Consider the following 26,665-nt stretch of genomic DNA (forward strand, 5'->3'; position numbering starts at 1 on the left):
TCATTCAGGGAGCAGGAAGCTGGCCGGGGGCTGCGGGGCTGTCGCTGACAAATCAGCCCCGAGCGCAGGCCTTCCCCGCCGCCGACCGGGCCGTGGAGCCAAAGCTAAAGCTGCCTGTGCCCGAGCTAATGGACTTGTCTCGAGGACTTGAGTGGATTACAGAGTCTAGACTCTGTACGAGGAAGGAGCCGTATAACACACAGAAGAAGGTGCAGGCGAGAGTTGCGAGTAGGACCAGAGGTTGCGTTAAGACTTTCTCGTTATTTTGAAAATATTCGCTTAACACAACCTCTGGGTTAGGACTGTTGATACTCCAAGACTAATGGGCACTAAGGGGGAATAATATAACATTTGTCTTGCTCCCTGTCATGTGCTATGGCAATATATTGGCAAAGGTGTGTGTGTGTGTTTGGGTCAGATTGACCGCAGCCAGCTCCCCACATTCTGATAGCAGCCTGGGTCTGGGACCAAGGGCTCTGCACAGACACACAGATGTAGAGCAGACATATGGAGGGAGACAGGGGGGAGAGGGAGAGTGATAGTGGGAGGGAAGAAGACACCAGGAGGACTGCATTGTTAAATACAGAGGAGGAATGCAGGGCTGAGAGAGCGAGAGAGAAAGAGAGAGAGGAGGGAGAGAGAGAGAGGGGAGAGAGAGAGAGAGGGAGAGAAAGAGAGAGAGAGGAGGGAGAGAGAGAGAGAGCGAGAGAGGAGGGAGAGAGAGGAGGGAGAGCAAGAGGAGGGAGGGGAGAGAAAGGGGGAGAGGGTGTGTAAGAGAAGGACATAGGGAGACAGAAGGTTGGGTGACAAACAGAGAGGGCGGGGGGGGGGGGGGGGTATAATATGTTATAACTCTGTTGATGGTTGACCTGTTCCTGGACTCTTATGACGAGTTAAGAGGCAACACATTATGTAAGTGTATCGCAGACAGTCATCCAGCATCCCAGGATGTTCAATACGAAAATAGACATTCCTCTGAAAGTCCTTGAAAGTCACAGGATGCAATGTGGAGAAACACAATATCCCGACCTGCACACAATCAATCTTCATTCGTTTGCCCATGCTGCATCACTATTGTGAGAAGCATTTGTGTCCGGAAAAACAAAAGAGCATGTCTCCATTCAAACAATGTATTTACAGCAGATACCCCAGTTAAACAAACACATGTTGACAAGCGTGGCCCCAAAGACCAGCGGGACACGTTGCCAACACAGTCGCCTCCATGGTGCAGGGTAAACACAGCCCTGTCCGCGGCCATCTCCCTGGTACAAGAAGGTCACTCAGTAAATCATTCTCCTCACCGGGACAGAGCGTAAAAACAGCTTGACAAGACAAACCTTCAAAATCCTTCCACGCATAAACTATGGCAGAAAGAATGCAAACAGAGCAAACTTAAGCTTTGAGAGTCAAGAATCGCGTTTAAAGGGGGCCAGCTGACTCACTGCCTCATCCAATTAGTGTTTCTCTTTCACAAAGCCAAATGGATGGATCGGAGACGCAGTGCAAATGTCAAACAGTGAGTTTGAAGGGTACAATAACAAAGAGCCAGGTAGCCCCGAGAGCCTTGGGTAAACACCATCCTGGACGTCACATGACCTTTCTGAGGAACAATGCAGCTTCACGGCTGACTGAGAACGTAGGGCCGGAACAAAAGGTTGAGATTTAGCTAGGTAAACTTGACCTAGCGAGGGTGATGACGTCAGCCTGACCTTAACCTAAACACCTGGACACAAAGCCGTCAACCTGTTGACAGGGTTATCGTGTTTCATCAGTTAAACATCCACCTCGGCAAAAGGTCCTGGTCACAAATCACTTCAATGCCCATGTTTGGCTTCAGCTAGACAACTCAATTAGGAGAAACAGAGACACAAGGAAGGGGCGAAAGCAGAACTCTCCAGAACGTGGCTCACTGACAGAAGCACGTCAGCTCAAACACTTGACCAACAAACCACGCGCGGTCAGTAAATCAAGTGGGCTGTTCACAGGAAATTCTCCTTTGACGCAGCTTTACTACAGTCTTCCAAGTTCTGTGGAAGTCAGACCCAGTCCCAGGCTCGTCAAGTTTGTCAAGCCAGGCCAAGGAGAGCAAAGCTAGTTAGACCCAAGCTTGACCGAAACCAAGCTCTGAACCAGATCTGGCATTGCCTGTGTACAGTAGAAGACCCAGTCTAATCTTAGACTTGAGATTGGAAGAACATTAGCCTATGCATGTTTCTGTGGAGGAGGACTGTGTATGGAGCATGTTAGTTTGGAGCTGGTTCATGGGCAGACGGCCCCCAGACAGGCTGAAGCGAGGAGGGAAACAGAGACAGGGCCCAGAGGGAGCACATCTGACCTAATTTCTTCCAGTCCTGATCCTCTCTTCCCTGCCTCGTCCTGACCCTTGTTGTTATGTGAAGAAAACAACATCGACAGACGGAGTGACAGATAGATGGCGCTAGAGAGAGAGAGAGAGAAAGAGACAGACAAACAGGGAGAGAGAGATCAGAGGTTAGGTGGAGATGTGAGTCAGTAATCAGAGTGACAGGTGCATGTGACAGCCATGGTATTGAGTGGACATCAGATGGGTCTCTAGGAATAGCCTCAGGACATCAAAAGATAGGAACACTCAAACGTACACAGGTTTGCTCACATTCAGAAGCAAAGCCAGGCTTATAGTGGTTACGTAAAGAACCCAATTACAGCCAAGGTATGGGAGTAACTAATCACCCAAAGCCACTTGAGCACTGATTAACTAAGTCCTTCTCTGAAGATTACAAAGTTTTGTGGGCAATGTGTATTTGTGAGTGTGTGTATTCGTAAATGAGTGTTTGTGTGTCCAGGTATGTGTTTTGCAATCTCGGCCAAGGTGCTTTCATGCACCTTATACCTTTGTGCCAGATCCGACGACCACCTTGTCCCTAGTGTAACCCACAAAGCACTGCAGTCAGTCACTCTGACCTCTTCAGCGAGCGGTCATCACCAGGTCAAACCAGGATTTAAGAGTTGGAGTCAAAAACCTTCTTATCGAGATATGTTGTTTCTCCACTAAGTATAATGACTTTGTTGAACAATGAAACCAAAAGTTTCTCCCATGAAACTAATCTCACCCACAAGACTCATGTTCAATACAATCAAGCTTTTGAAAGAAGCCGTGTTCAAATTTGCTCTTGATTGTGTTATTGCAGCTAATGCATTAAGTACAAAATACATTACAGACGTTCATGTGACCCAACTCTTAACCCGAACGTCAACGCCAATATCCTCGGGGATATTGAGGTCTTACAGGGGAGGTCTTCCCTTCAGACCCCTGTCTGCTAACCACCCCCCACCCCAAACTCTCATCTTCATCTCCCAGAGTCCCAGTTGTCTACAAGAGCATACCCAGACTGCGAAACTAGCTTACTGCCACGCTACATCGCCTTCATCTGCTGCCAGGGCTGCTTTCAAGAGGGTTAGGGTTAGCCCAATAACAGTCTGTGTGGTGGAGTCCAGGGCGGCTGGGGAACGTGGAGGAGGGGTGGAGGGCGGGAGGCAGGACAGGGGGTGGAACGGCCCCACAGGCCTTCACTCCAACCAGGATGGGAACGTCTCTCGTGCCACGGTGGGATTATCAACTGCATCGCCCAACGGTACCACACGGCCCCAAACGCTCTCGACAACCTCTAGGTCAATCGCTTCTTAGATGAATTGGATTTCAACCAACCCTTACCCCCCCGACCCCCCCCCCCCCCCCCCCACCCACCCCAGTCGGTCCGGCTCCACCTTTTCTGTAGCGGTTCTGTTTTGCTTGATTTTGCGTGACGTCAGCATCATCCACCAGGGGATGAGAGCGTGCTCTCTGGATGGTGAGAGGCGTGCTGCCATAGCGTGAGGCCGCCCGGGAGAGACGCGCCGTGTTCCGGAACCTTCCTCCCCCAGAGGCAGCGCTGCTCAGAGCAGCACCTCGGAGCGGCTCCGTGTGCAGTGCACAGATCTGGCCAGGCAGCGAGGGCCTTTTGCATAACCCTCTAATCAAGATTTAAGGTTACGTAAACTGAAGGAACAGGAAAGACCAACAAAAACAAAACAAAAAAACTCCCCCCATGAAATCCAAATGTTTTTGAGGCCAATGGCTTTCAGATGTCTTAATGAAGGGGTGAGGAGCCAAGGACGGGGGGGGGGGGGGGGAGCAGGTAAAGGGATGGAGGTTTCTCTGCTCACAGCATTGGTCAGGGACACAGGACCACTCTCAAATATGGGAGGGTGACTAACACTATGAACCCTCACGCACTCCCACCCAACCCCCCATGCACCCCCCCCCCCCCCCCCCCCAGGATATATAACCTTTCTCCTTCTCTGGACGAGAGTAGCCAGCACTGTTCCTCTCCTTGCATGTGCAGCAATGCACTGATGGAGGATGTAAAGAGAGAGACATGTCGGCAACAGAGAGAGAGAGAGAAATATATATAGAGGGAGAGAGATAAATAGAGAGAGAGAGATAGCGAGAGCATGGCAGCCGACATCAGACGGTTCCCCCAGCGTGCCCAGTGTGGGTGAGTCCCAGACCGGCCCAGCCAGAGGGCAGGGCGGGGCGCAGTCGGCCCGGGGTCTCAACACCCAACACTGTGGGCCGTTGTGTCTGCCGCCATGGCAACGCTGGAGCAGCGCGGACATAGCTGTGGCCACGCTCCATCTCGACCACAAGCTGATCACGGGGGCTGGAAACCACTGACCACAGCCAGGCGCCCAGGGGGGTTGTGGTGGGGCTGGGTTAGTACATCCGACCCCTTGTTCCCCTAACCTGGCCTGGGAACAGACAGCGGCAGACGGGGAGAACCAGAAAACCGCCTGCCAAGACCACTACAGAAACACACTCATCCCTCTCCATTACCATCACTCTGGCCTCTCTGTTACCATACCCCCTCCCCCGCCCCCGCCCCCCCTCGCTTATTAATGTGGCCTCCAGTAGGCCTCACTGCCTGTGGAGAATGCACCAGCCTCCTGGCCTTAATACAGTCATATGATCACCAGGTCAAAATGCTGCCTTCAGCCTGGTTCCCTTCTGTGTGTGTGTGTGTGTGTGTGCGTGGGTGTGTGAGGGCCCCTGTGGAATCTCGGTAACGTACTCACCCTGTAAAAGGCCGTCGTCAGGGGCAGGAGGGCGGAGGCAACGGAGTACTCTTCAGAGTTGGAACAGTCCTGGGGGTGACAAGAGGAGAGGTGAGGAGAGCAGAGGAGGAGGTTGGGAGAGAAAGGGGTTAAGAGAGGGCAGGACATGTTTCAGCACCAGCATGTACACTCAGTACCCATGTACCCACAACAAGACTGATGAGGCTCCGTGGGGAAGCGATCTCACGACAGACCGTGTGGGAGGAAAGACTCAATCATTCACGAAACAACTGGAGCAAGGGAGTCATTTGTGCCATAGCCATCCTTCAAGTGAAATGTTTTCAACGGTAATTACAAACCATTTACAGTTATGGCCTACATTTCCGTAAGACCCCATGATGAGAAGACCGAGACTGCAGTGACCGCCAACCAAACATGCGCTCGCAGTCCAGAGAAGCACTGGGACAAAACGCCCACTTGCGTCTAATAATGACAAACGCCCTTACATAACAGTCTGGGTTGTGCTCTATAGGACCCTGCCAGGATCATTCACTGTCAAGTCCAACTGTGCACAACAGACATATGCTTTCAATAGCCTTATATAATACCCACACTGACACACAATTGTCACAATGTTCCAATTTATTTATTTCATGTTTTGCCTTCTCGAAGCACATGACATGGCTGGGCCTATCCGGGATCGACGTCAACAAAAAAGTGATTTTACGAAATGATTGGGAACATTGAGGGATTGAGAAAATCACAAATTGTCTTGGCAGTATAAAATGCAATGTCCATTCGTCAAGCGCCTCATAACTGGTCAGATAATCCGATTTGGTGTTTCTCCTCAAGCAGAGTTGAAATCCCCTCTTTACCTCCATCATATCCACCGTAGCTGCACGGTGTTTGAAATCATTTGAGGCGGTGTTCAATAGAGCATTAGAGAAAAGTCTGCTGTTGGCAGATAGCACAATAGACCCTGAGGATAAGGTAAGGATGTAGAAACCGGTCTTCATTGAAACCATAGAAACCCTCTGAGAAAAGGACCCAGGTCGGACCCAAAAGTGCTTCACGCACAGGAAATTAGTACTTATCTACATGAGCTTTGTCAGGATTTATTTGTTGAACTCGGAGAATGAGAATGGCCGCCGGAAACTTAATTTACGTCCTTGTCAAAGCAACAGTGCCGATTTTGATCTGGTAATGCGTTAGATAACCCTTGCAGGGACCCCAAGAGGAAAGTACATAAATCACACACACACACACACACACACACACAGACACACAACATGCCAAACAGTTAAACAAAACGCCATGAAACTAACAAACAGGCGATCAGAGACGCTCATTTTGGCGGGAGAGGGTGAGGGTGTGGGCTGGGCCAGTGTTTGCGACAGAAAGCCAGCGTTTGCCAATAATGGAGAGGGGTGGGTTGGGGGTAGGGGTCGTGGATAACTCCCCTCTTCCCTCATCCCTCACAGACAAACCAGGAATGTACGGGGGGGAGTAAATGCAAAACACACGTTCCCCAGCTAAACATGAAAGCCTGGCCCCCCATGGACCAAAAGGCATACTTGCAGTTTGTTTTTTTTCCCCTCTCCCTCACTTCTTGCGTCTCTTCTTCAGTTATTTAGGCTGCGGTCGAGTGTTCCTACTTTGGAGTGGCAACAGCGACTTTGTTTACCAGCATCCTTTACGATGCCGTGGGTCGGAAGAGTTCACAGAACCCAGCGAAGAAAACTCAAAATAGCAGGGGCAAGTGGAAGTGCACAGGCAGATAAATGAGAACACTTCACAGACCCAACATTATTCAGACAGGGGAAAAACCCACCCCAAAGGTCAAAGTGTCAAACATTTCATTATGTCTCGTTCTGCTTCACTGTACCACAGAGCGCGTCGACATCAATAGGCTGCAGTGTGGACGCCCCATGGGCGGAGGGACAGCCCCGATAGCCCCGCCATCTGTCTGCTATCTGGAAGAAAACAGACCCACTGTACACTACATGGTCATATCTCACTCTGGCACCATCAGGTTTACTTAAAGTGACCTCGGTAACATCCAAAAACAAGACCCGACTATAATCTAGCTAGCCTATAGCCTTGCCCCGCTCATCCAGTTCCAGCAAATAGTATATTTTCATAATGTTTTTCATGGTGAGAACTTCTCACGCAGACTACCGCATCATGATCTACTGTAAATCTGAACTACTTAGTGGAGGGAACTGGGCCAAAAGACAAACACATCTAACCCTACGTATAGCTACTAAGGCTGGATCTACAACTATGAAGTCCAAGACTCTTAATACAGACGAAAGGAATGAAAGACAGCAGCATGTGGCGTGTAGAGGGCTCCAGCCTGCTCAGGGATTCCAGCTGTCTCCAGTCCCGTCCAGTCGGCTGAGAGACAGGGGGACGGGCGTGTATGCGTGTGACACAGGACACTGGTAGCCGTGAAGCACAGGACATACGTGCTCATGTGAGGGTGCGTGGGGGGGGTGTTTGTGAGTGAGCTTATCTGAATGTGTTTGTTTTTCACTGCGCCTCCCAGCATAGCTACTTAAGGATGACACAGCAGGCGCCCCAATCCCCCCCCCCCCCCTCCCTCTCTCATGACTCACGGCATTCTTCCCCCCTCATGGACACATACAATATAGCCCCGCGAAAAACAAAAGCCCCCCCGCCCATGTGACAGGAAGTGAGCAAAGCGCAGCTTCCTGCAAGACACCAAGCGTTCTTTTAAGCGGACTGCTTTCCAGGAAAGCTCCGGCTGTGAGAGGTATGTGTCCCGGAGCAGGGAGAGGTGCAGTACAGGAGAGCTTGTGAGACGGCAGGAGGTACGCATGCCGTCTACAGGGGGACTCTCTCGTCTCAGAAACTTCTGGGCCCTCAGCGCTCATAACAAGCCGAGTCACGAGCATGGCCTGGGTCATTAGCACAGTCGAGGAATTCAAAAGTCCCAAACAGCATCACGGTATACAGTACAGAGCTACACAAACAAATGGCACGCAAGGACAATGGCTTGACATTGAAGCGCTAAAAACGGCTGATTTCCCAAGCCCGAGCCTTCATTCCCCTGCGTTAATGATTACCCGGTCCCATAGGTTCACATGCCAGGTAGACATGCTCCATGGACACATGGGAATGACGGACGAGACAGCTTCACAGAGGCATAGTTACATCAGCCCGTGCTAACCAGGCCAGGAGGCCTGCACTAGCCAGGCCAGGCCAGGCCAGGCCAGAGGAGCTTCTCACAAATGGCCCCCCACTCCCCTGGTCCCTGTGGAGGTCTGACCGGAGCAGGGGAGATGCAGGCCAGTGAACGGGAGCTATTCCACAGGTCCGTGCAGCCTGCAGAGCTGAAGAGGAGAGCAGGCCGCGCGACAGCACCACCCGAGGAGGCCCTGGGAGAGGACAGCCCGGGTAACAGGACTGTGTGACGGGCTGAGGCCTGTGTGGAGGAGGCACGCTGCTCTTACGGACACACACAAACCCAGAGGGCAAGCACACTGGCTCCATCGAATCCCTAAGAATCTAGGATGTCGATCGAGCCAGCCTGGTTCCCAACCCCTGGGCTTAGACGTCCAGTGCACGCGGTGGACACGCGCACCCCCCATGGAGCATGCATGTAGCAAGCAGGCGTTTGGAGCGTGTTGGTGAGCTCTGCGTGCGGACCCGTGCGGGTAGTAGAGTAAAGCGGTCAGGGCCCATAATCCTCTCTGACAGGAAATGGTTGAGATGCCAGGATGCCTTTCTCCCTCCTCCACACTATAACGCTCCTCTTGCCTTGCGCAACGTCCACTTCCAAACCTGCAACAGCTGGAGCGTCAACCAGTACACACACACACACACACACACACACACACACACACACACACACACACTCAAATAGACCCCCCATTAGTCTGAATACCTTAACAAAGTTAAGTGCCTGAGTCATAAATATGGCTTTAAACAGATGCAACGTGTTTACCGCACAAACAGATAAGCTTGGTCTCACAGATTGAAATCACCGATTTCATTGGGACCCATTTCAGACGGGCCAATGTCAAAGCACACCGTGTGAGGAATGCACCCCACAAACACGCCAGGCTTCAAAGAAGCTGTGTGTTTGTGTTTACCTCTGAGTTCAGGCCCGGGGGTCTAGGAAGGGGCTCCTCGTGACTAAGCGTCATCTAACAACCGGCCAATCACGCCCCCACACCCCCCGAAACCCCTCCCATTACAGAACGCTGCTTCAACAGTCAAGACTAAAACAAATGTCATCAAGACCTCATCGGCTGAGAACGGGCGTTGAAATGTTTGCTTTCCGTGCTTCCAATATACTTGCGTGGGTGTTCAACAAACATGGACGTCAAGCGAGATTGGCACAGCGTACTGAGGCTCGTAGTCAGACCTGGCTGTTTAGTTGTATTTCACTCTGACATGGAAACCCACACAAGCTAATGAGACGCCAGACGGCGCTCGGATACAGAACAGAGAAAAAAGCTGCCCTCCCGTGTGTTACAGACACCTTGACCTTTGACCTATTGTACAGACAGGCCCGTTTCTTTCACTTCCCTCGACTGGCAGCCGGCAGCTCCCACTCCCCCTGCAAACCTTGGAACCCCCAAACGCCAGCTCCACCCCTCGCACTGAGAGCTCAGAGCTGTCAGGCTACGTGTGGAACCGAAAGCTGTGATGATATCAAAAGGAATGCATCTAATGAGGCATCACGCGGTCGCTGTACAAAGACCATGCTGCATTTCAAACTACATTAGTCACTCTCGCTCTCTCTCTCTCTCTCTCTTTCACACACACGGGTTATAATTACTGGCTCTGGTGTAGTCTGTCATATCTCCGAGAGCTTCGTGACAGGGCAGAGTGTTGAAAAGAGGAATAGAAGTGTAATTGCTGTTGAGGCAGTCGGCTATTTATATTACTCAAAGTGCCTATCCAAGACAAATCCATGAGCTTCACCACAGAGATACTGAAGCAGGACCAGACACTGGGTCTGCTAGGACCCCAGTGCGGGGGGAGAAATGTTATACAATGATATAATATTGTACATTTGAATGAAATTAGAGAAAAATGCTTGCTATGTTTTATCTAATCTTTTTGGCAGACAACCGTGTTCCATTTTAAATATCGTCTCCATGTGTGAAACTGTTGCTTATTTTTCCTTTACGAGAGGCATAACTGATTCTATCAGAAATAGGCGCGGAATGTTCCGGGGGGAAATGAGCGATCTGTGGACGTGGAGGGGACCACATGGAGAGAAAGCAATCTCCGCTGCCCTCCCCCATTCACCTGAGGCTGGAAAGCAGGTGACGTGGAGATGAAGTGGGGACGCGGCCGGCGTGACGTGGAGAGGACACGGACTCGCCGGTATGACTCGGAAGATGACAGGGAGTTTCTGTGCACCGGTGAGATCAGTCAGCTGTTCCCTGCGTGCAGCAGGGCCGGCTCCCTGAGGCTCAGCCTCTCACGTAGCCTCAGGAGCATGCTCCGTGCTGCACGTTCTCCACGCTCTGCAGCCAATCACCTGGCCGTTCTCTTAACGAGGTTCAGACTGGAGAACCACAAGAGACGTGCCAGGTGACCCCTGGACGCTGGGAGAATGAGAAGCCGTTTGGATGGTTCTACATCGAGTCAGTCGCCGTTCAGTTGATAAAGCCCCCTTAAGCCCTGGGGCGCACCCTGCTGCGGCTGCTTGTCTTCCATGGTAATCTACTGTGATGGGCCGCGTAGCTCACATCTCACATACACAGGCTCTTTGCGTTTTTTTCTTCTTCATGGAATTAGAATTCCCTGTGAAACGTCACAGCGGGAAAACGAAATATAAGGCAAAAAAGAAAGTTCAGGTTCAGTTTAGAATCAATCTTTTTGACTTGCAAACATCATGCATGTGTTGCTCGAAAAGCAGCCCCGCGCGCGCGCGCACGCACGCACGCACACACACACACACACACACACACACACACACACACACATCAGGATCCCATTTCCCCAGGAAAAACAATACATGACACACGCTCGCAGTTCCACTATCAGATAACTTCGGCACATTAAGCAACCTCATAAGCACGCATTTCTACATTGTTCTGTGCACTCCAGAACAGGCCAGTTTCCACCAGTCCAACCCCCAAACAGGGCCGTCGTGACGCTGTCCGCTCCCCGTGTCATGGTGGAGCCCCTCCTGGAGGGCCTCGCCACGCACTGGAGCACTCCGCAGGTCACAGAGAGTCTCTGACCCCGGAGAAGGTGCCCTCGCTCAGATCAGGGGTGCAGACGGCACATGGAACACGGATTTCAGCTTCCTGACGCACGTCATGCCATGCAGGGTGCGGGACGACACGAGCGTGGCAGCTGATTGGTGAAAAGGCCTCAGGCCAGGGGCAGAGTGGGGGCCCGTCCCTCGGTCATGGGCCAGACCGCGCCCCCTTGTCTCCCATCTGACCCTCTTTCACGCGTGGGGAGGGAGGAACACGTGGAGCGTCCTCCACCCCCCCATGGCCCCCCGCGGCCTGCGCTCCAGCAGATGTTGGGGCTTCAGCGGTTCACTGGCCTCCATCATTTGAGCCGAAAAATGCCTGGAATCCAGAACCACTCCATAAAAATCGTTGTGTGTGAACACCCGGCTCAGAATCATTAAACCCCCCCCCACCCACCCCCTCACCACCCCCCCCCCCCCCCACCGACCAGGCCAGGTGACGCCAGGCAGTAAAACATGAGGAACTACCACTGGGACCCCAGCGCTCCTCTCTGATTGATGCCTCGCTGACACCTTATAGGCCGAACGCAGCCGAGCGACAGGAAAATATATCGCTAATCACTTTGACTAATAACAACAGCAGCGGTGCGATTCCCCCCCGCTGCAGCAGGTAGAAGCATCAAACACTGACCCCCCCCCCAAATAGGATTCACCCTCACGACAAGCTGTCAAACGATTGTAAATGAAGACAAACCAAGACTAAATCACAACCAAGACAACCAAGCAACCACCCCCCCTCCCAAATGCTCAGAGTCTGTTCCGCTGTATAAGTCAGGTGGCTGAGCGGTTAGGGAATCGGACCAGTAATCAGAAGGTTGCCGGTTCGATTCCCGGCCGTGCCGAATGACGTCGCGTCCTCGGGCAAGACACGTCACCCTACTTGCCTCGGGGGGGAATGTCCCTGTACTTACTGTAAGTCACTCTGGATAAGAGCATCTGCAAAAAACAACCCAAAAAAATGCTGACTGCAGGCAGTTGAGCGTGGTGCTGGACTAAAAAGGTGGGGGAGGGTGTGGCTGGGTGAGTGCTGAGCAGTGAGCTAGGCTGCCTGAGGTCTGCCGCCTGTCATGCTAGCTGGAGGAGGATGAGGAGAGAGGCAGGAGGGAGGTAAGCTCCGCTCTGCCAGAGCTGTCTGCTTAGCGCTTGGTCGGCCAGCACGCTCTCATCCTGTTTCCATTATGCACGACTTCAGACATCCTAAATTCAAACCAGTTATGGCCTGTGAAAACAAGCCACAGCACCCCGAGATGAGCCGTTCTGTTCTGGAGCGGCGGGGTGGGGGGGGGGGGGGGCGCGCTCCCTAAATATGTTGCGGTTTACCTGTTAAAGCTGTGGGGAGAGCGCAGGGGGAACACCCAAGTCAACATGGGGAAAACAAAGGCAAGCTGCGCGAAACAGCGCTACTGTGAAAACGAAGGGGATGCGAGTGCTGTTTCGCTGTGGCCACAGGAGGGACGACAGCAGGGCTATCGGCGCCTCGGAGCGCCACGGCTCGGGACGACTGAAGCACCGGCCGCGCATCGTGTGTCCCCCCCTGCCAGAGACAGAGCTGTAGCGGCGAGCGAGTTCTCGCCGGGCCAGTCTCAGCAAAGTCTGCCGTTAGCGACACGCCGTGTTTCAGACCATCGCACAAACGCAGGCGGTACCAGAGACGGCGACGGCGTGTCCGGGACCCACCTGGAGGGCACAGTTCATCATGCGGGTGATGTAGTCAAACTGCTGGTGGTCCAGGATGGCGCGGTTCTGCTGAACGTGAAGGCTCAGCTCCTCAGTCAGACACTGGCGGGCAGCCTTGCCTTTCAGGGCCCGCAACGCTGCTGGGAGGGTCTGGAGAGAGAGAGACAGAGAGACATAAAGAAAGAGACAGAGAGTGAGAGAGACAGAGAGTGAGAGAGACAGAGAGAGCGACAGAGAGAGACAGAGAGAGAGGGAGGGGGTGGGAGAGAGAGAGAGACAGAGAGAGAGAGAGGGGGGAGGAGAGAGAGGGGGGTGGGAGAGAGAGAGACAGAGAGAGAGAGAGAGAGAGAGAGAGAGAGAGAGAGAGAGAGAGAGAGAGAGAAGGGGAGGAAGAGAGAGAGGGTGGGTGTGGGGAGTCAGAGGGAGAGGGGAGGGGTTAAGAGAGAGAGAGAGGAGCGGGAGGGAGGGAGAAAGAGGTAGAAAAGGGAAGGAGAGACAGAATTGTTCATAACATGCAACTGTCAGGGTGGGGTCTGGTCTGGTCTGGTTTGATGTACCCCAAACCCAATCTCCATATTACTCACACTAGAGAAATGGTCTACATTTCTCCAGGCATGAAACCCAAGCCGGGGCTCTGGAGGGCCTCCTACTCAAGGACAACAACAGGTACAGTTCCAATTGTTTCAGGCCCAGCCATTGAACCATGACACTGTAATTCATCCTAATGACAAAATAGCTAGCGTCGTCTCTGGCTGTCCGGCTAATGGCTTTCACATCGGCCGTGTGGAGGTGATGGGTTTACAGGCTCCTGGGGGCTATAGCCCGCATGCTCGGCATTCTTGCATTCAGAGATGCAGGCCAAAATGATATAACCAGACATATTAAAGCCAGCGGATGCATATATGAGCTGGCGACCGTCCCAATCCAGACACATGGGGCACACCGGTTCTGCTCCCCATGGGCTTGGCTATGGGGGGCCAGCACTGGGGAGAAACGAAACACACCGCGGTGATTTATGTGGAGATGCTTTAGGGGAAAAACAGCCGTGAGGTGAGAGGCGGGGAGACTCGAGCAATAGCTCTGTCATTAACCCCGATGTTAAAACAATAAGGTTATTTGTGCAGATAACTAGGAGATTATGGGGTTAGAGTGGGTGTTTGATTGCTGGTCCTTATGTCTCCCAGCTGTGGGGTATCTGGGGGGGGGGGGGGGGGGTTAGGGGTTGGAGGTGGGGAGGGGAAGAGACTTCTAGAAGCTTCAAAGTGGGCCGTCTGCTAATCTAAGCGATGGATGTCTCCCAGCCCAGATGTGTCTCTCTCTGGGGTATCCGTCACTCCTATCATGGGTCTGAGTGCTGAGAGACAGAGACAGAGACAGAGAGAGAGAGAGATAGAGGGAAGGAGAGCGGGAGGGAGAGAGGGAGACAGATTAGGACGGAGGGCTGCGTCACCCACCTTCTCCGTCTCCAGGGTCTTGTTGTCGAAGATGTAGGAGATACAGCTCCGGACCACCTCCAGCCGCCGAGCGCTGTTGAACACTGAGCCAGTCTTCCCCATGATGGACACTAAACACACACACACACACACATCCATGAGCCTCAGAGGCGGCGTAATAACAGTCGAGAACGGAGACAGGCACAGACGAGCGCCCCTCGTCGCGGGTCCAGTACACCGTGGGGGCCATGCTGTTCTTCCAGACCCGTGCGAGGAGCCCTCAGGGTGGGGACGTACCCACGGGGGGCCCCGCTGGCACCACGCACTTCCTGTCGGGGCGGGCGGCGGCGGCTGCTGTGGCGGCGGGGGCGCCGGCCTGCTTGGCCAGCCCCTCCAGCAGCAGCCCCTCCACGCGCTCCTCGTTCAGCAGGGGGAAGGGCACCTGGTGCACCCGCAGGTGGGAGCCCTCCGACGGCCGAGGAACCTTCTGGAACGCCATGTGCGGGTTGGGGTTTTCCTGGAGGGGGAGCACAGAAATCCAGTTAACATGAATTCAAAGATTGAAGCCACGCACGCAAAGGCAGAGACAAAAAGAAACTGGAGAATATGGAGAGAGAGCGGACACGGTTATTGTAGTGTAAAACAAAGGGTGGCGGTGGAACTCAGATGACTGTACTGGGGTCAGGGGGTCACTCACATTTCTATACAGCTGTTCAGAGAGTTCCCTCATGTGCTTCTGGAGTTTGGCAGGGTTGGCCTCCTCCTCTTTAAAGCGCTCCATATCAAAGGCCACCAGCTGAAGGTACACACACACACACACACACAATTAACCACGTTATGTACTGGGGAAGTCAATGATCCTGCTGTGTCCGTGCTGACTGCGGCAGCATTGTAGCGCCCTGCTCCGTACCTCGTCAAAGAGATCGCAGGCTCTGTAAGGCGGACCTCTCTCGGACACGAAGCCAGCGAAGGCCATGCCGTCGAGAACCTTGGTCAGGAAGTCGTTCTCGATCAGGCCTCGCTGGCCCAGGAAGGCAGTCTGTAGGAGGTCAGAGGTCAGGGGTCAGCGGAAGCACGCAGAGAAGGGAGCATGGTCTTATCGAGCGCGCACGTACTAGTCCACTGAGCCTACACAAACCTGAACACGACTCAAACAGCTAGATGAGAGAGACCCTCAACTGAAGATGACTTTATCCGTTCAACATGGCATTGTCATCATGCTCCTATTTGGCTGCTGGTGGGAAACTAAACTAAAATGAGGGCATAGCATGCTGTCAGTGCATCTGTACGCCTCGTCGGACTGTGAAAAAAAAAAAAAAAAAAGAGCGTTGGTGTCGATTCGTGATGAATTCCTGGCTCTCTTAATCTGAGCCATGTGGGGTACGCCGAGAGGAACGCGCTGAGAGGTTACCACGGAGACGCCACAGACACAAACAAATACAGAGGGGCCGGTGAAAAACAGAAACGTAAACCCGATCCATCTCATATGGCTCATCGTGGCTAGGGCATTGTCCAAGCCCAACAACGCTCCACGCAAAGCCCAAGAGATAGTCATCGTGAGGAAGTCATGCGACCGGTGAAGCTGCTCAAAAGAACACAAACACACTCAGGCCAAACACCTCAGGCTGAGCTTAACTGTATCAGACAGTCCTTATAGGATAAGCTCTCCAGCTCTCCAGCTCTTGGGCCGGGGCCAAACATTCTTGCCGGATTAAAACAACAAGAGGGCGCAACTTGATTGTTTTCTTTTGATACCACACGGACAAGAACACCTATTGATTCGATGTGATCAACGCAGGGAAAGGAGAAGCAGGTAGGGATGGTGGGTGATAGATTCTGGGTACAGCCCCAAAGATGTGTGTGTGTGTGTGTGTGTGTGTGGGGACAGCGTGGCCATGCAGTAGAAACACAGGCTGGCACAGGAAGTGAGGACCTCCTGCGAGGTGTCTCAATCAAGGCTCCGGGAATCCAGCGTGTAGACATCTCACCTTGTGAAAGTGAATCACAGGTTCGGAATGGATGCGAATGAGCTGCAGGCAGGACCTGTAGCCCTGGAAGAGTTGTGCAAATAGCCGGAGGAACACGGCCCTCACCTCCTTATCCTGGAGAGAGGAGAGCAGAGCTGGTCACACCATACATGCCTTGTCAGAGAAGCGCCGACATGAAAGTGAATCACACTGAAATGTTGCTTTTTTATCTTCTAGATAGTGGGTTTCGGTCATATTAAGGAACACGAGCTTTCACATTTAGCTATTTATAAACCTGACTTGAAGATAGTAGACCTACAGTTTGTCCTGGGGGATCTCTCAGGGCTGTGGAATCATGCTCCTATCAGTTATAGAGGCCGTTCTGGGAAGCTGGGCTCGTTAACTGTAAACAAACACCCTGGAGGTCCTGGGTCAGGGAGGAGCAGACTGACTAAGGTGATGGTGACTTACCAACAACTTGGGGTTGGAGGGGGCAGTGCGTGGGGGCGGGAAGGCATTGTCAGCGATCTCCAGGTCAGGGTGAAGAACCTGGGGGGGAGGGAGGAGAGAGAGAATAGCAAGACAGAGGACACATCTCAGCGCTGGCTTTACAGAAGTTGCATTAAATGTTCCTCGGCAAAAATAGATTTTATGGCTCAGCTTAAGGCGGACAAATCCGCTTATGCAAGAGGGGGGGGGGGGGGTCTCTGGTACTGCTGTTATAGTGCCAACACGTTTCCTAAACCCACTCAAGAGCAGTGTGCCACCCTCCCAGAGGTGAGGGCGCGCTTGCACGGTGGCTGGGGCATGGCGGGGTACCCACCAGGGACAGGGCGCTCTCTGTGTGCTGCAGCAGGGGCTCCGGGAGCTGGGAGAGGTGGATGGACTCGGGGATCTTGATCGTCCCTCCGTCCAGGTCGGCGATGATGACGTCCAGCTGGACAGAGAGCGTGCGCAAGGGCACACACGCACACAGACAGACAGACAGACAGACAGACAGACACACACAGACACACACAGACACACACAGACAGACACACACAGACAGACACACAGACAGACAGACACACACAGACAGAGCTATCAATATATCTACTAATTTGATTTGACTAGTTATTGTAGTTGTAGATTAAGATTATGATGATGAATTTGTGACAGGGAATGTAATAGATACTGGAATTGCAATAAGATAAAAGTCTTGGCCAATCGTGGAGGAGAGAACTCTAGCAAGAGAGAAAACTCCCTGAAAGCAGCCAAGAGAGACAAGGAAAGTACAGCGCGGCGCGCTCGACTTTCACTTCATCGCGACAGAACGAACGAAATGCCGAAAGTTACGAAAGATTTCCGTGATCGTGAGTGTCAGCCTCAAGGCGTCTGTTGGGCAACTCTGGCTCTCCCAGAGTGTGGATGGTTGTGCCGTGCCGTCGCAGGGTGCCCCGTCAGTACGGTGAGCCTGTGGCGCTGTACTCACCAGCTCCAGGATCTCGCTCTGGAACATGGAGTGGACCCCGATGATGAAGGGGGTGGGAGAGCTCAGGACCTCCAGCAGGCGGGACGGCAGGATGGGGATGTATGGGTAACTGAGTTCAACACATCAGATGACTGTGAGCACATATACACTGGACAATGTCCGTGACTCCATCAACAAAACACCGCATTTACACTGCAAATAAGCCGTCCGGGCGCCAAGTTAGTCCTCCATATCCTCTTAATTAGTTTGGCTTTCAGGCTGAGATTATCAAAAATCGTTCTGTCTGTTAATCAAAGTTGTTTTGCCTCGGAAATAAATCCTGAATGATGGCAGGGAGATAAATCCCTCCATATATCTGAGAACAATCACAGTCCCTCTCCCCCCACACTCAAATGACCGCTCAGTGGGGCTGGTAATCAAAGCCAGTCTACGTGCAGCTAAACCCACTTTGCAGAGAATGAAACCCATTAGGGACTGAGGAGCATTCTCATTCTAGTCACACTCTCTGCAGAGCGGGTCACGACATGCGATATGAGACAGCTGAGGTGGAAGGGTCCATGTGTGGGGGGGGGGGGCATGTGTCGGACCAATCCCACACCTGTATTTGAGGGGGAACATGAGGGCCTCCAGTGCACGGGACGCCTCTCCCAGCCTCTGGTAGCTGGTGGAGTGGAACAAAACCTTATGTTCCGTCAGAACCGCGCAAAACAGGCTCAGAACGTTCTGGATTCCTGGAAGGAGAAACCAAATGGAATGTGAAATTAATTAGGTATCTGATGGCATTTGACTGCTTATTATTCCAGAACAAAAACACAGTCTGTAGGGGGTGGGAGCGTTTAGATAACCAAATAACAAATTAGGGTAAACAACATTTACGTGGAGATCTTTTCTTGCTTTCTAAATGACTGCACATGTTTTGCTGAAACCATCAAGGAAAAGGAAAACAAACTCCTTACATTTCTCTTCTAGTTTATAATAAACTTCATAATAGAGCAGATTAAGCTGCATACCAATTCATCAACATAAAGATTGAAATATTTTTTATAAACTACACAATAACAGACAACCAAACCATGCAATTCCAGATAACAGAATAGGTACTGTATATACTGCCCAATTCTATACGGTTTTCAAAATATAGTGAGTACAAATTGAAAAAGGCAGGAAATGAAAAGGAAAACAACACTATGTGAGACTTCCATAAATAACACATTAAATACCAATAGGACAGCCCATACAAATTCCAAGGATTCAGTTCCTGTTATTGTTTCCTATCAATCTAATGACAGAGCGACTCATCTGACAGAGCAGAGATAAAGACTGTGGAAGTGAGGCAGACATCCGCAGAGCGGGGGCTTCAGCCCCCCATAAACAGGAACAAGAACGTGACACTGGACATCAACGAGGCTGTTGTTCACAGAATACCTGGACTTCCCACAGCACAGGCACATGGAAAAGGAAAGTAAAAACACAATATTTATCAGGTAAAAAAATCCTAATATTTATCAAGATGAATGGGCTGAACTGGGCAATGATCTCAGAACCCTTCCACGAGCTGCGTCGTCACACTTGAGAGCATCAACAGAGGGTTTATTTAAAAACCACAGCGCGGAGGAATGACACCATCTGAACTGAACTGACTTGTTGCGCGTCCTTGGGCTGTTCCTGTATCTATTGAAAACGGCGACGCGATTCTGAGCCGAACGACGGCGAGACGACAGACGAGCCCAGACGAGGAGAGCCCCAGCAGCGGCTCTGGTGTCCTCCTCTCCCCGGGGGGGGGGGGGGGTCGTGCTTCCTGTGCAGAGTGGCACGTTCAGCGGACATTCCAGCGTGGTGACTGGGCGGACCCTGAGCGATGACTGGCCGATGTGTGGACCCGATGCACGTCCCTGACACGGTCATCCTGCCTCATGTGGTCGTAGGAATGCCTCTAGTGGACGCCTGTCCTCTCCCGGCCGCTCCAGACCCTCCACAGGCCATATGGACGAGTTGAGGCGATCCCCGCCTCAGACAACCCCACCTAAGAACAGCCAGGTGTACACGTCCCAGACTGAGAACACAGGCATGGCATTTCATTTACGTTTCACTGTCCTCAGAATCCAACTCAAATATTCCCACGGATTCTGTACACCGGAATACTCAGCAAACACCGCCAAGCACATGTCTGCAGATGGACCTGACACGGAGAGGACACGGCCCCTATGGGAGGCAGATCTGTCGGAAACACCGGCACTATATGATCATAGAGGCCAAATCCCGACAACAGATCACATGGGAGATCATAAATACCGTCGGAGCATCCTATGTGCCGACGTGTAGGAACGTCTGGGCTGGAGGAACGCACGCGACTGAAACACCCGGGTAACAGCCGCTCGGGGTCTCCGTCAGATTTGAGCAGCGTTTGGCCCGACAGAAGGTCGTCTGGGACACCGTGACATCGCAGGAGAAAGCTAACGGACCACAGCTCAGCTCACAGGACAGAACGGTCCATTATCACAGGGTAGAATGACTGCAGGACCTGCCAAGGAATGTGCTCTCTGTCGTGTGACCAACTGCACTCAGTTGATACTGAGCATCCACCTGCTGTATACTGGGCTGTCTTCTTAAGTAGAGCTGTGTTCGTTCCAACACAGGCTATTGGTTGTGCGTCAGTAATGCACACACAATGATACTTACACAATGTCACTATACACACACACACACAGTGTGACACAATATTAAAAGGACCATTTAAAAAGGGGTTTGGCAGCTGTAGCCTCTACAGACGCTTTAGCCAAATAACAACTGTGATCCTGTATGGTCCAACTGGTCATCACCTGCCTTTTGATGCCATTACAAAACTGCATCTTTTGAGATCTGATATTTGGAGCCTGTGACGGATTTGACACCACAAGATACTGACCATCCTCACAAAAGACGGACAGAATCCTAAAACGCTGCTTGACTTCTGGTCCAACCTCCCTCTGCCCGTATCAAGAGCAAGGGAGATACTTCTAGAACATTCCGATCTGTGGAATGTACAATTTAAAGAGAGACATATGAATGGGATGTCTGTATTTATTTGCTTTGCGCCCTCTTTTCCCGGGTATGGTGCTGGACTTGGTTAACACAAAGCAGGGCCCGTGTGGACTGACGAAGAGCCGGAGCCTGAGGGTAAAGTCAAGGTGTGGGCCGTTCATCTTTCTCCAGGTTCACCACAAACACATGACTTCCAGCCGACCCTGGCGTTGAGTGTACGGGTACAGTACCCCCAGGAGTTTGTCCACCGGCTCCCTCTCCAAACAAACACACGCGAGCATGCTAACTATTACCGGATTCCTGCAGAGTTCAGGGCCGTAATGCGTTCAAGAAACATCCCTCATTTTTGTTTTCTAACACATTCTTCCAATCACATCGCATGAGGGCTGATTTTCCATTACAAAGAAAGTCAAGGGTCAAGTGCCATTGGACTGGATTTCATTTACAGACACGTGCGTCTGACCCTGGATAGCGCCCAGACGATCTTTGTCGACCTGAGTTCCTCAAAAGCCATGACCTCCACAGGTTCCAACAAGACAGTCTAATGCTCTCTCTTAAATCTAATCCAAACATACATTTCTGGCTTATCTGACCAAAGAGTTTGACCCAGTGGTACTACAGAGAAATACCACATGTTCACCCTGGCAGTGTGCAACAACGACATTCACACAGAAACAAGCTGGACTTTTGAGGAGCAACAAGTTATCCGTCTTATGGCAACTGAAATCACCAAAGCGCATCAAAGCTACATCATGTGCTACTGTGCTCCCAGTCCAGACTAAAACACCGGAAAGCCAAGCAGACCAACGCTATAAGAGCCTTTAACATGTTCTGTACAGCTTTAAGCCCTCAGTTAGAAACTCTACAGTTCTGTGATGTAGGTCAAATGATTCGTAATCATGTGATTGGCATAGCAGCTCTGATCCTCTCAGTTTGTAACATTTGAGACAATCAAGGTTCAAGACTGGATAAACCTGAAAGCTTTCACACCAATAAGCTACTTAATAAAAAGGACAACTATGGCAACAATATGATTAAGTTCCAGTCTGCTGAGACACCAGTTCAGCTATAACGGGAGCTGTCTATACACTACGTGACAAGCAGAGTGTAAGCATACTGCCGTACTGTAAGCCTATTTGCAGACGGGCAAAACAGGATGGTCTAACTACAGGGGAATTCTGTCTGCCGGCCCATTCACCTGCCAGCCTGTCTATACTTGTCTCTGTCTGCCAGCCAACCTGTCTGTCTGTCTGCCAGTCTGTCTGTCTGTCTGTCTGTCTGTCTGTCTGTCTGTCTGTCTGTCTGTCTGTCTGTCTGTCTGTCTGTCTGTCTGTCTGTCTGCCTGCCTGTCTGCCTGCCTGTCTGCCTGTCTGTCTGTCTGTCTGTCTGTCTGTCTGTCTGTCTGTCTGTCTGTCTGTCTGCCAGCCTGTCTGTCTGTTGACTGAATTCCTGTCTGTCTGCCCACCTATCTGTCAGCATCCTAGCCTGCCTGTCTGTGATGCTCAGTGTTTGGTGCGGAGGCCCATGGACCCTGCCTGTCTGTGATGCTCAGTGTTTGGTGCGGAGGCCCGTGGACCCTGCCTGTCTGTGATGCTCAGTGTTTGGTGCGGAGGCCCATGGACCCTGCCTGTCTGTGATGCTCAGTGTTTGGTGCGGAGGCCCATGGACCCTGCCTGTCTGTGATGCTCAGTGTTTGGTGCGGAGGCCCGTGGACCCTGCCTGTCTGTGATGCTCAGTGTTTGGTGCGGAGGCCTGTGGACCCTGCCTGTCTGTGATGCTCAGTGTTTGGTGCGGAGGCCCGTGGACCCTGCCTGTCTGTGATGCTCAGTGTTTGGTGCGGAGGCCCATGGACCCACCAAGCTGCTGGAAGAGCAGGGCCACACTCTTGCAGGTGATGGGCAGGCTGTCGTTCAGAGGAGTCTGGATCAGCTGTCTGTCCCCTGCTCCCAGGGAGAAGAGTTTCTGTAGGGTGGGGGGGGGGGGGGGCAGGCACACAGGAGTCAACAGTACAGGCTTGTAAAACAGCACAAACACCAAAACCTCATTCATGCACACAAGAGAGAACTGATTATGCTGGGGAGCAAGTTCGGGGATTAGGGTTGTGTTTGTGAGCGTGCGTTCTTGCACGGCTGAACACCGCGCACACGCACGCACGCACACATGCACACACACACACACAAACACACACAGACAGACACACACACATACAGACACACACACAGACACACACACACACATACAGACACACACACACCACAGCTGCAGGGATGAATTAGCCTTTTGACTCCGACCAGCAGTCGCAGGGGAAAGCTCAATTACATGTTAAGCTACATATCGTTGAGCCGGCATAACCCGAAAGCCCAAACAGCGTCTGTAGGTCCTAGCCTCTTGCATCTGGGACACAGAAAACAGTTAGCGTGTATGTCCCAAGACTCAACAGAGAGCTGGAGCGAGTTCCGTGTGAGCGCTAATGTCATCAGTGATTCCGACTAGTGCCAAGCATGACAGTGTTTCAATTGAGTTGGAGACAGAGAGAGAGAGAGAGAGAGTCAGACAGACAGACAGAGGGAAGAGGGGGAAAAAGGGGAGAGAGAGAGAAGGGAAAGATTACTGACCGTCGCGTTTGACTGTGTTCCAGTGATAGATTTGTTCCGCTGCCGAGGTTCCTACTATCATAATGTTGTGTTTAGTTAACCTAGAGCCATTGGCTCTGGTGAGTGCTCTAGAAGGGGACCAGACAGGCCTATTGGTAAATTACACCAAACGGACTCAATTCTTTCCCAATTATCAATGCCAGAGGACCAGAAAACCTGTTTAATCGCACAATTTGACAACTAAATTGATTTTTAAAAAAGTGGAGGAGTAGAAACTATCTTTCATTTATGGGATGGATTTCACTGCTCTCCACAGATTTTAATAACCCAAGGTGGAGTAAAAACATCTCCCTTGGTGTAGTGTATATTTATACCACTCGGCAATGTAAGCACAGGACGACTGACTGAAACGGGAGAATAACGAGAACATTTCTGCGCGTGGCTGAATCGGCAATCTCCTGCTCCATCTCAGCGAAGTGTTCCGAGCCGAGTGGAAAGTGAACACAAATCACGGTTTCGCGCCGCTGGAACACGAACACGGTCGCCCTTCTTCCTGAGGGCACTAACACTACGACCAGCGCTGCACGCTGAGCCGTCACCCAGGAGTGACCACAGAACCTCGGCGTGTTAGAACGGCTGAGCCCTGGTCGGAGCGGGGGCGGGGGACCGACGGGCAGGCCACTCAGACGGCGGTGTGTGAGGAAGGGTCTGCTTCAGCAGAGCCTCACCTGGGAGCCTCCAGCCACAGGCACCAGGCACGTGAAGAGGGCGCCCACCAGGCCCTCCAGAGGGAAGGTCAGACTGTCGATGTGCACCGTGTAGATCAGACCCAAGCAGCCCTGGGGGAGGACACACACAGGTAAGACGGACACGTCAAACTCCACCCTCATACCGTGTCGAACTCCCTCTATCTGACATCATGGACTTGTGACCGTAAACATAACATTACTCCGCTAAGTTTGGGAGTCCCCCGAATTTACAGGTTCAATAGTGCATTCTTGGGCAAAGTTTGAAAGACAGGGTTAAGTATTTACGACTTGATTCGTCTCAGAGACAATTATCCTCCGGCTGAAGGCTGGGGCAATACACACTTAATCTCCCTCCCCCCTGCACCCCCGTCCTGTCCAGCTCCAGTAGACTTTACTGACAGAAGAGTGCTTTATAGACACAGAGTTCAGTACGGTTCGGGATGGGTCACTTAATACTTTCTGGTAACATTGTGGGCCCCATGAGAAAACGGATTTCTGGGGTGTGTCTCATAACTGAGTACACATATTTCAATGTCATGGATTGAATCTTGCATTGTACACAGGCTACGATTCCTTACTGGGATTCATGACAAATTAAGAATAGTGACCTTAAACCCGAGGACAGTCATGTTATTGTGCAGTTGGAACCAGATGCTATCTTGTTACCCGGAATATTTCGGGATAATCCAGCCTGGAGACGAGGATGAGACTTTTGGGTGCAAAGACTTGAGCTGGCTGGATCAGGCCGTCCTCCTCATCCACCTCGTCCTCCCCATCGGCCTCCACTGCTTTCGATCCCTGGAACATCCAAACCACACAGGATTAACACGGGAGAGTTCAGCACAGTGCTACAGTAGGGAAGTCCACGGTGCTCTTTGAGAAGGCCGTCTGATTATCAGCTTCCGGTCAAAGCAGGCTACAAAAGGCTGCTCTGCCAGTCGGCTTCCTCCAGTGTCGATGTGCTCTCGTGAGAGGACACTCGCGGGAGGCTGCGGCCTCCTGCTCCGGTGGGGCCGAGGCACGAGCAGCAGAGAGCCACTCGGCAGCAACATGGAGGAGCCAGTGGTCGCCTCAGGCAGAGACAGTCTTACGAGGGTCTGTTTATCGCAACACTCTAAATCCTGCGTTTCCTGACAAAGTCAGCGCAAGAGAGTGCGAGCGAGTCAGCGCGAGCGAGAGATGGTGATTTATTTGGGGTTATAAAGCATCGTTTTTTTCCAGTCTGTCCCTGTCAGAGCAGATGCTCATCCTAGCTGAGAAGAGGATAGAGCAAAGAGGATTTTCTGGAATCACCAGCGGCTCCATAAAGGGTTTACTGACAACAAAAAAAGCCCAATAAATTAATTTCCGCAGAAAAGACAGTTCAAAAGAAGCCCAGCATTTTAGAAATTTGTACTGTGGACTCCCTTGAGTGTCTTAGTAACAGAGGTCATTGATAAATAACCCAAGACAATAATGAAATGTAGCAGACAAGGCCAATAATTCCATAATATCATTTTGTTTACTAATTGAAAACATTTAGTTCCAATGATTTATTAAGGGTACATATTACCTGCTGGAACTTATAACCCACTGTTTTTGTTTGAGCAAAAATAGTACTGTAAGATATACAAGCCTGAGGCGGGTTAAACAAACATATAAAATTGATTTGGCAGAAGGGTCCATTTACAAAAATTACATTTCCTACCTAACAGTGTAAAACCATTAAATCAGTGTAAAAATAGCAACAGTAAACACCCTAAAGACAACTAAATAAAACATATTTGCAGGCTACTTTTAAAACAACAGGTCAAGCAAATGTTACTGAACATTTGACACTAAAGTATAAACAGAAGGTAGCACCTCACTGATAAGACATGCAGTTTATAATGCTGTACTTTGGGTTAAAGGGTGTGGAATTAGTGCCATACTTGCTAAATGAACTACCCTTTATGGTACCTATGTGATAAGGCCTGATGATAAACCAAACAATGCCTCCTGTTCTCCTCAATCTGCTCCACTGGGATCCAGAGTTCAATGGGCCAGTCTGGTTCTCATTGCCCTGTCTGAGGACCAATCACCCCTATCTGCTTACAGATAGACAAAGGCCTGCTCCAAAGGACCCGCTCCTGACTAAAGTCCCTTCCAGAATCCCTTCTGCTGTTCCAGACAGTGAAAACACCACGAGTGTCCTAGCATCTCAGACGAGAGGAACAGGGGATCAAAATACCCCGTCAGATGGGAACCACATTTTACCATCGGAGTGAGGATTTGGTTCAATAGTCTGAGAAAACACATTCCTCCGCCTCCCAACCAGCTTCTGAATCCAATCAGATAGGGGTGGGGGGGGTGGGGGGGGAGATGATGCTGGTCGTTTAAATGCCAGCACGCTTCTAGAAAGCGTTGCAGCTGCACGGCCTTACAGGGATCAGTTCATGTGCGCTTCTCATGAGA

The 26,665-nt window shown here is 51.6% G+C and overlaps 1 protein-coding gene across 4 annotated transcripts in view; it reads right to left on the bottom strand.

Annotated features, from left to right (window-relative positions):
- sbf2 (SET binding factor 2) overlaps nucleotides 1–26,665 on the bottom strand; it is a 78,821-nt gene that overhangs the window by 23,806 nt on the left and 28,350 nt on the right. For all 4 annotated transcript variants that reach the window (XM_084682399.1, XM_084682397.1, XM_084682396.1 and 1 more), the window contains 14 exons: nucleotides 24,899–25,030; nucleotides 24,212–24,322; nucleotides 22,746–22,851; nucleotides 18,467–18,599; nucleotides 17,869–17,977; nucleotides 17,221–17,334; nucleotides 16,869–16,946; nucleotides 16,419–16,532; nucleotides 15,341–15,469; nucleotides 15,128–15,226; nucleotides 14,728–14,947; nucleotides 14,452–14,561; nucleotides 12,998–13,147; nucleotides 5,092–5,160 (listed from right to left, as the gene is read on the bottom strand). In XM_084682399.1, coding sequence (XP_084538525.1) covers nucleotides 5,092–5,160; nucleotides 12,998–13,147; nucleotides 14,452–14,561; nucleotides 14,728–14,947; nucleotides 15,128–15,226; nucleotides 15,341–15,469; nucleotides 16,419–16,532; nucleotides 16,869–16,946; nucleotides 17,221–17,334; nucleotides 17,869–17,977; nucleotides 18,467–18,599; nucleotides 22,746–22,851; nucleotides 24,212–24,322; nucleotides 24,899–25,030 — 1,674 coding nt within the window. The remainder of the gene's footprint in view (nucleotides 1–5,091; nucleotides 5,161–12,997; nucleotides 13,148–14,451; nucleotides 14,562–14,727; nucleotides 14,948–15,127; nucleotides 15,227–15,340; nucleotides 15,470–16,418; nucleotides 16,533–16,868; nucleotides 16,947–17,220; nucleotides 17,335–17,868; nucleotides 17,978–18,466; nucleotides 18,600–22,745; nucleotides 22,852–24,211; nucleotides 24,323–24,898; nucleotides 25,031–26,665) is intronic.

The sequence above is a fragment of the Hypomesus nipponensis genome, chromosome 19 (assembly GCF_054491055.1).
Source record: "Hypomesus nipponensis isolate SF chromosome 19, ASM5449105v1, whole genome shotgun sequence".
Classification (NCBI taxonomy): Eukaryota; Metazoa; Chordata; class Actinopteri; order Osmeriformes; family Osmeridae; genus Hypomesus; species Hypomesus nipponensis.